The sequence below is a fragment of the Hyperolius riggenbachi genome, chromosome 5 (genome assembly GCF_040937935.1).
Source record: "Hyperolius riggenbachi isolate aHypRig1 chromosome 5, aHypRig1.pri, whole genome shotgun sequence".
Lineage (NCBI taxonomy): Eukaryota > Metazoa > Chordata > Amphibia > Anura > Hyperoliidae > Hyperolius > Hyperolius riggenbachi.
The window spans coordinates 84,746,108-84,761,576 of record NC_090650.1 but is presented as its reverse complement, the minus strand read 5'-3'; the positions used below and the strand labels follow the sequence as shown (position 1 = coordinate 84,761,576).

General features: G+C 47.2%; 1 protein-coding gene across 1 annotated transcript in view; it reads right to left on the bottom strand.

Moving 5' to 3' along the window:
• Nucleotides 1-7,514: 7,514 nt before the first annotated feature.
• Nucleotides 7,515-15,469, bottom strand: part of LOC137519656 (cryptochrome DASH) — a 56,671-nt gene continuing 48,716 nt past the window's right edge. Inside the window, exons 13-14 of the mRNA XM_068238627.1 lie at nucleotides 13,498-13,674; nucleotides 7,515-7,746 (exon numbers count right to left, since the gene is read on the bottom strand). Coding sequence (XP_068094728.1) covers nucleotides 7,639-7,746; nucleotides 13,498-13,674 — 285 coding nt within the window. The 3' untranslated portion in view covers nucleotides 7,515-7,638. The remainder of the gene's footprint in view (nucleotides 7,747-13,497; nucleotides 13,675-15,469) is intronic.

The window sequence follows — 15,469 nt, the reverse complement described above, 5'->3', positions numbered from 1 at the left end:
CACATAGCTACATACTGTCTCTTGGAAACCAGATATCTAATATCACTTTCTTTCTCTTTAAAGGGACACTTAAGTCAAACAAAAAAAATGAGTTTTACTCACCTGGGGCTTCCAATAGCCCCCTGCAGCTGTCCGGTGCCCTCGCCGTCTCCCTCCGATCCTCCTGGCCCCGCCGGCAGCCACTTCCTGTTTCGGTGACAGGAGCTGACAGGCTGGGGACGCGAGTGATTCTTCGCGTTCCTGGCCACAATAGCGCCATCTATGCTGCTATAGCATATATCATATACCATATAGCAGCATAGAGGGTGCTAATGTGTCTGGGAACGCGAAGAATCACTCACGTCCCCAGCCTGTCAGCTCCTGTCACCGAAACAGGAAGTGGCTGCCGGCGGGGCCAGGAGGATCGGAGGGAGACGGCGAGGGCACCGGACAGCTGCAGGGGGCTATTGGAAGCCCTAGGTGAGTAAAACTCATTTTTTTTGTTTGACTTAAGTGTCCCTTTAAGTACTGATGTATAAATATATGTATTTCTTAAAGAAAACCTGAACTGAAAATTAAAAGTCAAAATAAACATACACAAGTCCTATTTACCTCCTGTGTAGTCTACTCCTCAATCTCTTTTTCCTCTGCTGCGTCCTGTTTGTAAACTGTGATCAATGTAATTCTCCATCCTTCATTTTGAAAATGGCCATTACACCATAACAGCTTCCTGGTCAGCACACAGTAAACTGTAACATCGCCCACTTGAGCCATAGGGAAACATGGACACATCAGTTCTCCTCTCAGCTGTAACTGACAGCAACTGATATATTTCAGTTCTGACAAAATGTTGTCAGAACTGGAAGGGATCATTGTCAGAAGAAAATGGTGAGCTTCTGAGAGGAACTGATGGCAAGGTAACTATGTAATGTTCATTTGAAGTTACCTAATGTGTTTATTTTAAATAATTTTACTCAGTACAGGTTCCCTTTAAGGACAACTGATGTGGGAGTTATATGGAGCCTGTCATACTTTTTTTTATTATTTTTGGTACTTATCCGTTAGCCGGGCGCATCCTCTAGGTGGCGACAAAACTCCACCAGAGTTACATCTTTCCCTACTATCCATGTCGGCATGGAGGGGGAATAGTAATTAGCGCCACCTGCCGGATGCGCCCGGCTAACGGATAAGTACCTTATTTTTTAATGGACGTCTGGGGCAAAATATGTAATCTGTTTTTTACTCACCTGGGACTTCTTCCAGACCTTTGCAGTGGGGAGGGACTGAGACGGCTGCGATGGGGCTGGAAGAAGCCCCAGGTGAGTAAAAAATCCTACCTAATAAAACCCCACTGTCCCTGCGTCCCTTGTCCCTGTGTCTGTGCTTTTTGCCAGCGCACATGCGCGTCACACGGACGTTACAAACAGGAGGGTAGGGGACTGCCATGTGCGCGCAGGTTGGGGAGTGCGGGAGAGCGCCCTTGGGAAAGGGGTCACGTCCCAGCCCTAGTGCCCGTTTTTTAACGGGCGGGCTAATTAGCTAGTAGATAACATATTTCACCCTAGAAGTCTATTAAACACTACCAGTTGCCTGGCAGCCCTGCTGATCTACTTGACTGGCAGAAGTGTCTGAATAACACCAGGAACAAGCATGCAGCTAATCTTGTAAGATCAGCCAATAATGTCAGAAACACCTGATTTGCTGCAGGGTATATGGCTAAAAGTATTAGAGGCAGATGAGCAGCATGACTACCAGGAAAGTGTTAATGTTTAATTGGAAATGAATATGGCAGCCTCTGTATTCCTCTCGTTACAGTTGTCCTTTAATGGCTAAAAATTGTGCTTTTTCCGGGGGTTACTGTAGACACGCAAAAGGAGAGCCGCAATATAATACAAGGATTTTTCGTAAAAATATCTTAATTAGAAGTAAAACAACTGTATCTACTTATCTTTTTTGTAAGTGAATGTGCCAGTTTCAAGAAATTGATTCACAAGATTCTCTCGGACGGATAGGAAGTTTGACAAAAACCTTACGAAACTGGCTGTGACCATTTTGCTCATGCCTACTCTCCAGCAGTTCCCTGAGTAATCTTCGGTCCATTTAGAAAATAACAGATTTCCCTGCATAAGGCCTCCTTCAAGGGGTGCAGGGGCGGTGCCAGGGAGGTGCTTTTGGGTGCTCAAGCACCCCCTAGAATTGTCCAAGCACCCCCTGGCGTGAACTGACTTCAGGTGTCTAAGGGACGCCGAGTCAGTTCACAGCGGCAGCCCGAAGCAGCAGAGCAGGGCAACGGTAAGATGGCTTCCGAAAGCCCTGCTCTGCAGACTTCGAGTCTGCAGTGCAGGGCTTCGGGCAGCCATTTTCCCATAGCCCTGCTCTCAGCGCGGGGTAATGCAGGCAGGAAGTCACGTGACGTCGGGAAGGAAGAGGATCGTGGGAGCTGCGCGCCACAAGGAGGTTGGGACAGGAGGTCTTCTGACTGTAGGTGAGTAAATGGGTTTTTCTTTTTCAACAGGTGGTGCTGATTGTGGTCAGAACTGCTGAGGATTGTGCATATTGTGGTCAGAACTGCTGAGGATTGTTCATATTGTGGTCAGATCTGCTGAGGATTGTGCATATTGTGGTCAGATCTGCTGAGGATTGTGCATATTGTGGTCAGATCTGCTGAGGATTGTGCATATTGTGGTCAGATCTGCTGAGGATTGTGTATATTGTGGTCAGATCTGCTGAGGATTGTGCATATTGTGGTCAGATCTGCTGAGGATTGTGCATATTGTGGTCAGATCTGCTGAGGATTGTGCATATTGTGGTCAGATCTGCTGAGGATTGTGCATATTGTGGTCAGATCTGCTGAGGATTGTGCATATTGTGGTCAGATCTGCTGAGGATTGTGCATATTGTGGTCAGATCTGCTGAGGATTGTGCATATTGTGGTCAGATCTGCTGAGGATTGTGCATATTGTGGTCAGATCTGCTGAGGATTGTGCATATTGTGGTCAGATCTGCTGAGGATTGTGCATATTGTGGTCAGATCTGCTGAGGATTGTGCATATTGTGGTCAGATCTGCTGAGGATTGTGCATATTGTGGTCAGATCTGCTGAGGATTGTGCATATTGTGGTCAGATCTGCTGAGGATTGTGCATATTGGGGTCATATCTGCTAACGATTGTGCATATTGGGGCAGATCTGCTGAGGATTGTGCATATTGGGGCAGATCTGCTAAAGGATGGTACATATTGGGGTAGATCTGCTGAGGATTGTGCATATTGGGGCAGATCTGCTGAGGATTGTGCAAATTGTGGTAAGATCTGCTACCGATTGTGCATATTGGGGTCAGATCTGCCAAATTATTGCACGTGTTTTTTGTTCAAATCTGCTCACATTACGTGTATTTTCTTGAGAAAACCTGCCCAATTATGTGAATTTTCTCGGGAAAGGGTCACCAAAACTTGGGCCCTCTGTCTTTGTGTTGCACTTTCAAAGGGAACCCGAGGTGAGAATAATATTGAGGCTGCCATATTTATCTCCTTTAAAACAATACCAGCTGCCTGGCTGTCGTGCTGGTCCTCTGCCTCTAATTCTTTCAACCATAGACCCTGAACAAGCATGCAGCAGGTCAGGGGTTTCTGACAATATTGTCAGAACTGATAAGATTAGCTGCATGCTTGTTTCTGGTGTAATTCAGTTCACTACTGCAGCCAAATAGATCAGCAGGGCTGCCAGGCAACTAGATTTGTTTAAAAGGAAATAAATATGGCAGCCTCCATATCACTCTCACCCCGGGTTACTTTAAATTAGTTATCTCCGCCCTCATCCGATCATGGCCACACCCATTTTTGCCACGCCCATCAGCTACCCCGGAAATTGGCCCAGCACCTGCATAGCATCCGTAAAAAAATCCTGGAGCCGCCACTGAAGGGGTGGACTGTGAATTTGCCAGGCAGATCAATGTCCTGTCTGCTGCCCGTGCAGCCGAATGACAGCGTTTGTAACACCATGCATGTCGGCACTTGACACAGAGCAGAGAACCGGTCCGTGACATGCTGCATCTGAGCACCACTGCGGTCATGCTAAGATGTGACTACATTAGGGAAAGGGGTGGGGGGCGTCTGTCCAGCAGCAGCACTGAGAGACAAGAATCTGGCCAGGGCAGCTGACAGGTGGTGCATGGCTGTGGCCACTCGCAGATGTGATTCCATGAAATGGGGGCACCTGTCCGCTGCCAATATGAGGATGGGGTGAGAGAACAGTTGACAGGCAGTAAATTCACTGCCTTCCGCTGCCCATATGAAAGAGCCCTACTTACAGGTCTGAAATGGACAGGTGCCATCACACATTTCAGTACATTCATTAAGCACCTTTTACAAAATAGGATACCAGCAGGGCCGGGCCGAGGCAGAGGCTGGAGAGGTTCCAGCCTCAGGGCGCAGTGTAGGAGGGTGCGCACAATTCATTCAGCTGTCATTCCCAATTGTGTTTGAAGCAGAAATAAATAAGAAAAGGGGATACATGACAGTGACTGCAAGCCAGATAACTAGTGATTAAGGTGTTGGGGAGGTTGGGGGCCCTGGGGCACCTATTAGTCTAATAGCAATCAGTGTGTGACGGCTGGGGCGGAGGGATGGAGGGGCGCACTTTGGGGTCTCAGCCTTGGGTGCTGAAGGACCTTGTCCCGGCTCTGGATACCAGTATTAGCTTGGATCACCTTTTGCCCTCAAATCAACATTTAATTCTTTGTGGCATGGATTGCACTAGATGTCAGCAATATTTCTTTCAGTTTTGTTTTATGCTGACTTGACTGCTTGATGCAATATTATGAGATACACAGCATGTCAGCTGCATTCATGTCAAACCTGAAGGAGCAGAGTGTTCTGTACACACAGATAGGCACCCGGTACAACAAGTTAGAACTCTTTACTGAAAAACATGTGCAGAGATAAATCATACACAATCATCAGATAATGCAGCTTACTTATGTCTGGTACACACCATGCAATTTCCCGTCAGACAGGTCGAATCAATTATTTCCGACAGGTCCAATCTGATTTCCGATCCTTTTACTGACCCCTTTTACGATCACTTCTATACAGAATCAATCAGAAATCAGATCAGACCTGTTGGAAATAATGAAATCAACCCGTCTATCAGGCTGGAAATCGCATGGTGTGTACCAGGCATTAGAACACAGAATGAATACAGGAAATCACAATACCATAGAGATCATCACAGTACATTACAGACAGTGACATCTGTGGTTGCTTTACTATACTACGGTTTAAAGGGAAGGTCCAAGCAAAATAAAAAAATGAGTTTCACTTACCTGGGGCTTCTACCAGCCCTGTGCAGCCATCCTGTGCCCTCGTAGTCTCTCACTGCTGCTCCAGTCCCCCGCTGGCAGCTTGCCGACCTCAGAGGTCGGTGGGCCGCATTGCATCCATTTTTACGCATTCCCGCTAATGCAGGAACATTAACACATACATTTTTACGCGTTACTGGTTCAATGCGTAAAAATGTAGGCATTGAACCAGTAACGCGTAAAAATGTATGTGTTAATATTCCTGCATTAGCGGGAATGCGTAAAATGTACGCAATGCGTCCCGCTGACCTCCGAGGTCGGCTAGCTGCCAGCGGGGGACTGGACCAGCAGTGAGTGACTACGAGGGCACAGGATGGCTGCATGGGGCCGGTAGAAGCCCCAAGTAAGTGAAACTCATTTTTTAAATTTTGCTTGGACCTTCCCTTTAAGTAATACTGTTCTCAGCAAGGCTTTTATTCTTTATAAAGATATTCTGTAAAATGGATTGAAACAATGCTGGCCAGCTTCCCTTCTCACTACACAGTTTTTTGGCAGTTGGACAGAACAACTGCCATTCACTAGGTGCTTTTGAAAAATAAATAAATCCCTGAGAATCCCCCATGAAGAGATAGACTAGTCCAAAACCTGACGCTTATGTCAGATTTCTACTACCTACTGTAAGTGACAGCAACGTAGTAGAAAAGTAATTTATGGCTCATTTTACTCTGGAAAAAAAACGTACTTCTTATTTGTATATGTTTGCACATATTTTAAATTTTACAATTTTTCACCATAGTGCCACTTTAAGGTTGCTATGGTTGATGCCAGCAGCAGAGCTCCATGCTATGCCTTTGATCACAATCCCCACCTGTAGAATTTAAGTCTTCTTTAAAACGATAATAAACAAAAAGAAATACACAAGTACTTGAAAGCAACATTTTATTAAAAAAAATAATGAGTATACAGTAATACATTTCATCACAGGAAAAAAAAAAGTAACAGTCCAAAAAAACTAAAATTGTTACCCAAATACCTCCATCCAGAAGAAAAACAAAAACAATAAGACCATAGGTGCTGATATAACGGCAATTCCATGACTGCCAACTACTCCTTAGACTTCCAGATCTTCTACTTTATTCTGATATGGCCCAGGTGAGGGCTGCAAACCTTTGTAGACCTCATTGTAGACAACGTTAAAAAGTTAAGGTCAAGGTTTGTTGGATCACTTATGTTCTGCACTGTTCTCCCAACTCCATAGTAAATATGTTCCAACAGCACAAAGCAAAAAGTCACATGATCGCCTAAAGGTGCGTACACACGTCAGATAAAAGTCTTTGGAAAATGAAAGATCACAGACCAATTTTACCCTCTTCCATGTAGTAGGAGAGCCATACCTACACAGTCTATTCTATGGAGCTGAAATCCCCATCAGATAAAAATCTTTGCAAGATGCTGCACACAAAGATGCTGTACACATGCAACAGATCAGTATCTGCAAAAGATCTGTTCCTGCAAAATGCATTCATAGTCTATGACATCAGCAGATCCTCATACACACCTTGTTTAAGGGCTGGTTCAGACGGACGTTTGGAGGCGTCGCGTTCGTTGGGGTCGCGGCGGCAATGCGTTCGGGCTTTCAGCAGCGTTCGCATTGCGTTCGGATGCGGTCACGTTTTTTTCTTCCCCTAGGAGGACATTACCCGTCGCGGTTAACCGCCCCTGGAAGCAACATGTAGCTTCCAGGGGCTCCTTGAACGCCAGTGAAAATCGGGACCCGAACGCCGCGTTCGTGCAAACGCACGTAAAAGCTTGGTACAAACGCTCCCATTCACTTGAATGGGAGCATTTAACGCCAAGCCCCGAACGCTGGCAGTAAACGCTCTGCAAGCTTCCATCTGAACCAGCCCTAATGGACATTCATCTGCAGATGAGACAATTATCTGCCGATCTGAAGATCCATCCTGGTGGATCTGATCTACAGATAATTGTCCGTTAAACAAGGTGTGTATGAGATCTGCAGATATCATAGACTATGAATGCATTTTGCAGGAACGGATCTTTTGCAGATACTGATCTGTTGCATGTGTACAGCATCTGTGTGTGCAGCATTTTGCAAAGATTTCTGTCTGATGGGGAGTTCAGCTCCATAGAACAGACTGTGTAGAGTATGGCTCTCATATTACATGGAAGGGGGTAAAATTGGTCTGTGATCTTTCATTTTCCAAAGACTTTTATCTGACGTGTGTGCCCACCTTTAGGCCACTCACTCACTTTGGCACTAGCAAGGCAGTCACTGGTTTGGTATGGACTCTTGGGGAGAAGTGGGGGCAGGTCCAGATCTTGCACTGGAGCCGCAGAGTGGTCATACATTCTTATTTCTGGAGAAGTAGAAATCGATTCCTCGGTTCTTGTGCTGTCTTGGTGTGTGTGATGGACCTCTCCCTCTTCTTGTTGGCGCTGCACCACTTGCCTATAATATAGACAAATTTATATAAAAATACACTGTTGATTGTATGCACATTTAATCACAAACTGGACAGTGCAGCAAACACTCGAGAGAACAAATTAGTACAGATTTTTGCAGGGTCAAAATGTAATTATTAGTTGATTTGAGTACAGGGCAACAGTACAGTACATGTGGTTCAACTGAAACAACAGTGTTCAAACAATGAGGCATATTCACTAAAATACCTCTAAAATGCCTGTGCACGGCAATTTTACCATTACATACATCAGTTACGTAGCAAGCGTTATGCAAATTACCTGCAACCTGGATTACCTAGGTAACGCGTGAGCACCACACCTTATGCAGGCAGCAATTTTATCATTTTGGTGAATATGCATGAAGACTAGAAAATAGCTGCTGCTACACTAGTGACAATGGCTGCATCACATGAGCTCACATCACATGATGCTGAAGCAGAGGTATCCCAAGGACTGATGCCATCAAAAATAGTTGTAGGAAGGGTCTAATTAACCCATTAAGGGCTCTTTTCCACGGGCAAATGAAGGCAGTGAATTTGCTGCCTGACAGCTGCTACCGTTCACCGGCTGAGCAAGGCACTTGCTGTCCTCAAACGTGACACGAGACTTTATTTTTCTTACCGGGTAAAACCACCACATGTCCGACGTAGAGAAGTTTTGGTGAATCCTGAACTGGTGGAAAGGCTGCTACACTCACGTTTCAACACATATGGGAGCCGGGAAATAGAAGCCAAACTCCAGAAATCCAAGAAAAATCCCGCTGCACCAGATGGTGGGATATTATCAAAAAAATAACTTTATTTATAATCCAGCATCAAAGTACCATACAAAAGCTCACGCGTATCGGAGCAACGGCTCCTTAACCCTCCTGGCGGTATGAAAAATTCCGCCAGGAGGCAGCGCGGCAGTTTTTTTTTTCTTTAAATTATGTAGCGAGCCCAGGGCTCGCTACATGATAGCCGCTGCTTAGCGGCATCCCCCCGCCCGCTTCGATCGCCTTCGGCGATCTCCGATCAGGAAATCCCGTTCAAAGAACGGGATTTCCTTGAGGGCTTCCCCCATCGCCATGGCGACAGGGCGGGATGACGTCAGTGACGTCGTGACGTCATTGGGAGTCCCGATCCACCCCTCGACGCTGCCTGGCACTGATTGGCCAGGCACCGCACGGGGTCTGGGGGGGCCCGCACGCCGCAACGGATAGCGGCGATCGAGCGTGGGGCGGTGGCGATCAGTGTGCTGGCGCAGCTAGCAAAGTGCTAGCTGCGTCCAGCAAAAAAAAAAAAAAATTAAGAAAATCGGCCGAGCAGGGCCGGAGAAAACCTCCTGCACGGCTTACCCCGAACTACGTTCGGGGTTACCGCCAGGAAGGTTAATCATAGCTATCTTTTTTTATAATATCCCACCATCTGGTGCAGCGGGATTTTTCTTGGATTTCTGGATTTTGGTGAATCCTGTATGGACCAGGAACACCGAAATGGGATTTAGAGAGAGACCAGGAGCCCAATGGTGCGGTATCGTTATGGTATTTAAATAATGTAGGTGTGAGTGTGTGTTATTTATATAGTACCGACATCGTCCACAGCGCTGTACAGAGTATATGGTCTTGTCACTGTTCTTCAGAGGACAATCTAATCCCTACCAGTCATATGTCTATGAGAAGGTAGATGGAGGCTGGCACTTCCAAAAATAAGCTCTTTTATTGAAAGATTAAAAGCATGTGGCTATACGTCTATGTACTGTACGTATCGTGTAGTATACTGTATGTATCATAGTCTAGGACCAATTCAGGGGGAAGCCAATTAACTTTTCTGTATGTTTTTGGATTGCTGCAGGAAACCAGAGAGCCTGGAGGAAACCCACGCAGACACGAGGAGAGAATACAAATTCCTTGCAGATAGTGCCCTGGCTAGGTTTCAAACCGATTACCAAGTGCTGCAAGGCTACGCCACTGTGCTGCCCGTACTATACTCACAAGGGTGGGTTGCAGATCCTGCAACCACCATATAGGCCTGCGGGGAATTAACCTCCCCCGCTCGGTTCTCCAGGTCCTGCTGGATACTGGATGGTAGACACTGCAAAGCTACTGGATGACTGGATAAATGGGTGGCATTGAGGCGTTCAATAACGTTCAATGTTAAAAGAGAGGTAATTGCTTACGTCTTCAGAAGATAAGGACACCAGTTAAACTGGATAATTGTTTATTCAAAAAACACACATTAGACAACTATAAACAATTATCCAGTTTAACTGGTGTCCTTATCTTCTGAAGACGTAAGCAATTACCTCTCTTTTAATATTGAACGTCATTAGAAATACTAAATCTGTATGCATTAAGCGCCTCCATTCCACCCATTTAACATGTCAAATTTGACACACGTGCTTTTACCAAACGCCTGCATTCAGCTGCATGTAATTGCAGGCAAATGCCGCTTGTGGCCGGCAGCATGAACTGTCCAACAGACATACAGTTCAACCACCCATGGAAAAAAGGCCTAAATAGGAGCTCCATCCAGTTCTATATGATTCTTTGAGCATAGGAGAGTAAGGGAAGATGACTCACAGGGGAGACAAAACGCCTGTGAAATAGCCATGTATAAGCAGCACAGGGTAATTTCTTTACCGGGGTTTGCTGACAATGCCCCATACTTAGAGTGGAACTGTAAACTGCTAAAATAATAAGAGTTTCACTTTCCTGGGGCTTCTGCCAGCCCCCTGCAGCCGACCTGTGCCCTCGCAGTCCTGGACCGATCCTCGGTTCCCCCGCCGCGGCTCACTTTTTTCCCAGTAATGGAGGTAGACTTCTAAGCCGACCTCCATTGCGCCCTGGCCATGCGTATCCTAGTACGCGTTCCTGTAGCCTGGAGTGCTCTGCGCAAGCGCAGTACAAGAAAATCTCTACTGCGCTTGCGTAGCGTGTGTTCGGCTACAGGAGCGTGAACGAAGAGCCGCGCAGCCAGTGAGCCGTGGGACCATAGCACCGGCGAGTGGCTGCGTGGGAACACTTATTTTAGCAGTTTACAGATCTGCTTTAACCACTTAAGGACCAGGGCTTTCTGCAGTGATCGGTACTGCGTGAGCTCTCCAGCCCGCAGCACCGATCAGGATTGAGCCTTGGGGATCAGACTTCCCCCCCCTTTTTTCCCCACTAGGGGGATGTCCTGCTGGGGAGGTCTGATCGCCGCCGGCTGTTTGTGATCTGCGGGGGGGGCTCTTCAAAGCCCTCCTCCGCAGCGTTTTCGGTGCTCCCTCCTTCCCCTTACCTCCCTCTCCCTCCATGGGCTGCGCAGGACGGATATCCGTCCTGCGCATTGAAGGATAGGCTTCAGCCTATCATATGCCGGCGATCCCTGGCCAATCAGAGGCCGGGGATCGCCGATCTACGTCACAGCGCTGCTGCGCAGCAGCGCCGTGTGATGTAAACAGCGGAGATTTCTTCCCCGCCTGTTTACAGTTCGCTGGCGAGCCGCGATCGGCGGCTCTCCGGATGTTCACGGAGACAGTCTCCGTGAACTGGCATGGAAAGGCCGATCGAGCGGCAGTTTCCATGCTATACCACTAATGACCCGCCGACGCCTATCGGCGTTAGGTGGTCGTTAAGTGGTTAAGGTGCGTACACACGTCCAACTTTTCCGACCAACTATCATTCAAACCTGTTGGTCGGACGACAAGTTGGACATGTGGATGCCTAAACGAAACGAAACTGATAAGAGGCGGTTTGCCCAATCCGCCGGGCAGATCTGTTGGGACGACTATTGGGCAAACTAATTTCAAGTCAGTGCGTGTGTACTAACGACTTCTAGTTGTTTGACCAACTAATAGACGTTCAAACATACAGTCCTTTGAACAGTCATTTAATCTAGTCCATTGTTCTATCCAGTCTATTGTCCATTATCACGTTGGTTAAACAACATGTAAATTAGGCTATCAGCCGCTTTGTTTGTCAGTGTGTACAGGACGTTTGATTGACTTGTTTGCACTTCAAGTCCTTCAAACGACCAGTTTAAACAACAATCAGGCATAAAGTTGGACGTGTGTATGAACCTTAAAGGTAGCCATACACTGGTCGATTTGCTATCAGATTCGACCAACAGATAGATCCCTCTCTGATCGAATCTGATCAGAGAGGGATCGTATGGCTGCCTTTACTGCAAACAGATTGTGAATCGATTTCAGCCTGAAAGCGATTCACCATCTGCTGAGCTGCCGCTGTCACCTGTCTCCCCCCCCCCCCGCATACATTACCTGAAGCCTGGTTTATACTTCCGCTGTCACTGCAGTGACACAGGAAGTTATAAACGGATGTTGTGATGCGGAGAAGATGCCGGGAGCCAGCTTCAGGTAATGTATACCTGCGTCGATCGTACGCCGCTGACGATGCACTCCCTACCCGCGGGCGATCGACGGTAATTTCCCGCACGGAGCGATAGACGGGACCGATCTATTTCGGGACGAAATAGATCGAAATTTAGCGTTTAGCGTGAACGATGTGACAGCAGATTCGATCCCAGTGATCGAATCTGCTGTCGATCGGCGGGTAATCGGCCTAGTGTATGGCCAGCTTACGGTAAGTCATTAGTCCCTTGCCTAGTAAGCTTGAGAAATTCTTTATGTAAAAATCCCTATAATGTAATTGTGTGTCTATCACACACTCCTAGGTAGAGGAAATGCAGCTGGAACGTCCCAACTGAATGCAAGGGGCACAGCTCCAATAAGTTCAAGCAAACTGATCCGGCGACAGACTTCATCTAGACAAATATGACTTATACAGCCCTGCCATTATGAAGTATAGTCACAAAATTGCAGTAAAAACTTTTGCCAGCACTTACACCAGTTATGTAGCGAGTATTGTGCAGTGCAATCAGCGTTGCCTAGGTATAGCGTGCATTGCTGGGGTAACAGGTGTTACGCTAATATCGCAATGTGTGCTACAAAACTGGCACAAGTACCACTCAAAAAATTGCAGCATGCTACCTACACACAACACTTTTCCCGCAATTGTGTGGAGATCTTCTTTAAATAGACTTTGTACTTAAAAAAGGCCCTCTGGAGGATACTTACCTGGGGAGGGGGAAGCCTCAGGGTCCCAATGAAGCCTCCCAGTTCCCTGTGCTGCCTCTCTCTCTCTCCCTCCCCCGACAAGCTATGATATATGTACCTCTCCGCGATCCTGCGCCGGGCACTAGCCGCTCTTTGTACAGGTAAGGACACATGCCTGCGCAGTAGAGCAGATTCGATCGGATTCGGCTATTTCCGGGGATACCGAATGACGAGGGAAGCCTCTGGATCCTAATGAAGCTTCCCCTGTCATTAAGTAGTAAAGTGAAGATGAAGAAGGCCAGCTGGAGAAAGTGTCAGCACGAAACCGGTGACTCGCACCGGCGGAACAGGTGAGATTATTGCTGCGTCAGTTGTAGCCTAATTGAACGCCGCTAAGGACGCACTTCCGACCCGCTGGTGATCGAGCAAAATTTTCCGCCTGAACAGATGGGCGTAAATCTATTTCGGTTGGAAATCGGTCATTTGGTCCACGTTTGCGTAATCGATTTCACAGCAGATTCAATCACAGTGATCGATTTTGCTGTCTATCGGCAGGAAATAGAGTAAATGTATGGGCAGCTTTAGAGGCAGCGGTTCAGCAGGACAGCCCAGCAACTGGTATTGCTTAAAAAATAAATATGGTAGCCTCCATATCTCTCTCGCTTCAGCTGTCCTTTAACAGAGAAATTGTGTGACTTACCGGCTTCTGATTAATATGTCGGCTCCACTCTGGGGCCGTGACCATCGGGAGTGGGTAGGTTTCTCCAAGACTTACACCGGCATGTGCAAGGGCAGAACTGCTTAATGCCCAGGGAGTATGAACATCACCACCTTTGATCTGCTGCAGTTCTGGAACCCACAATCTGATGTAGTCACCCTATAAGTAAAAGAAATGAATTGCAGTAAATATAGTGCTCTGAGCATGTAAGTTTACACAACTTCACTCCTGGAAATACAACTATAGAAAATCTTCACTCTGCGAAATGTAATTCCTCAGCCGTCTGAGGCCAGCCATACATGGGTTGATTATGCCACAATATGCCCAGCCAATAGTTACCTATACAAATGGAATTTCATTGGATGGTGATCGCTTCCTAAACCACATAGCCAACTCAATTTTGATAGATTTCAGCAGAATTCTCTCGACTATCGATGGGACATCAAGCTACGTACTGCTCAATGAAGTACAACACTATGAGCCATCAGTTCCTTACAGCTCCTGCTCCCTTGCACTGAGACTTTCCAACATGACTAATCAGACATTAGACTAATATAGTGCCCACAGTCAACCAAAAGTGAGTCAGATATGTTGGGGCAATAGATGACCAGCAAATTCCATCACAGTATTGCTAACCGTATGGCTCTAGTGCAGTGGAAGAAGCCTGACTATTGCTCGATGCTCAGGAGACACGCCAGCGTTGTGTTTGCTGGCTATGTGAGGTGTGACATTTGCAGACTGCAAGAGTTTAAAGGCTTTGAATGCAGTAGGAACCTGAAATCACCTAAGTCTGCACATCCGGATACTGGAAATATTGGAATGCTCTCTACCAGTAATTCTCTACCTGTGGTCTGCGGTCCTCTGGGGGTACATCAGCACATGTCAGGGGTTCCCCCAGGGGTCACAGACAAGATGGTGGATCTCGCCCCCCAGGAGAGGAGAAGCGGCAGGCAGCGTCCGCGGCAAGGGGCGCCGTAACTTACATAAATCGCTCTAACACACTCCTCTCGCTGCCTGGCGTCCTTTCTCCATGGTTACATGGCAGGCGACTCATGACGTCAGAGGTGCCACCGGAATTAACCATGGCAGTAGGACACATTGGCGGCGAGAGGAGGAGAGCATGGCGAGAGGAGAGCGCAGCAAGAGCAGTCAGCGCCGGAACGGGGTTATGTTAGTCTTGACAGCACTAGTACCTGCCTACCTACTGTATACTGGTGCACCTATAGCTCGCTACCTATCCTGCTGGCATTTGCACCTGGCTAACCTGTACTGGGGCACCACCTGTACCTGGCTACCTATACTGGGGCACCACCTATAGCTGGCTATCTAAACTGGGGGCACGTATGCCTGGATACCTATACTGGGGCACCTATACCCATCTAGGACACAGAGGAGGACGAGGTGACACAGGGGACAGAGGGGGACAAAAGTGGCACAGGGGAACAGAGGGGGGAGGGTGGGAAGAGGCATAGGAGGAACCGAGGTGACACAGGAGGACAAAAGAGACACAGGGAGAACAGAGATGAGACAGGGTGACATGAGCTGAGACAGAGGGAGACAAAAGAGGCACAAACTGAGGTGACACAGAGGGGGACAAAAGAGGCACAGGGAGAACAGAGGGGGACAAAAGAGAACATATTCGGGTTAAAAATGGACCTACAGTCCCTATCTCATTAGATAACAGGGGACTACCTGTATTTTACTAGTATTTGGCTCCACTTACATCAGGTCATGGTTACGCCCACTTTTTCTTCAGTAGGGGGTACATTTGCTTGGGAATGACCCACAAAGGAGTACATGTGCTGAAAAGGTTGAGAATCATTGATCTCTACTATAAGAGGATTGTGACCAGACAATTGCAAAAAAGTGACATGTGACACGAGGAGATAGGCAAATACACATATACAATACTACTAGCCCTACTAGTCCTTTTCTGTTTTCCAGAACAGCACAA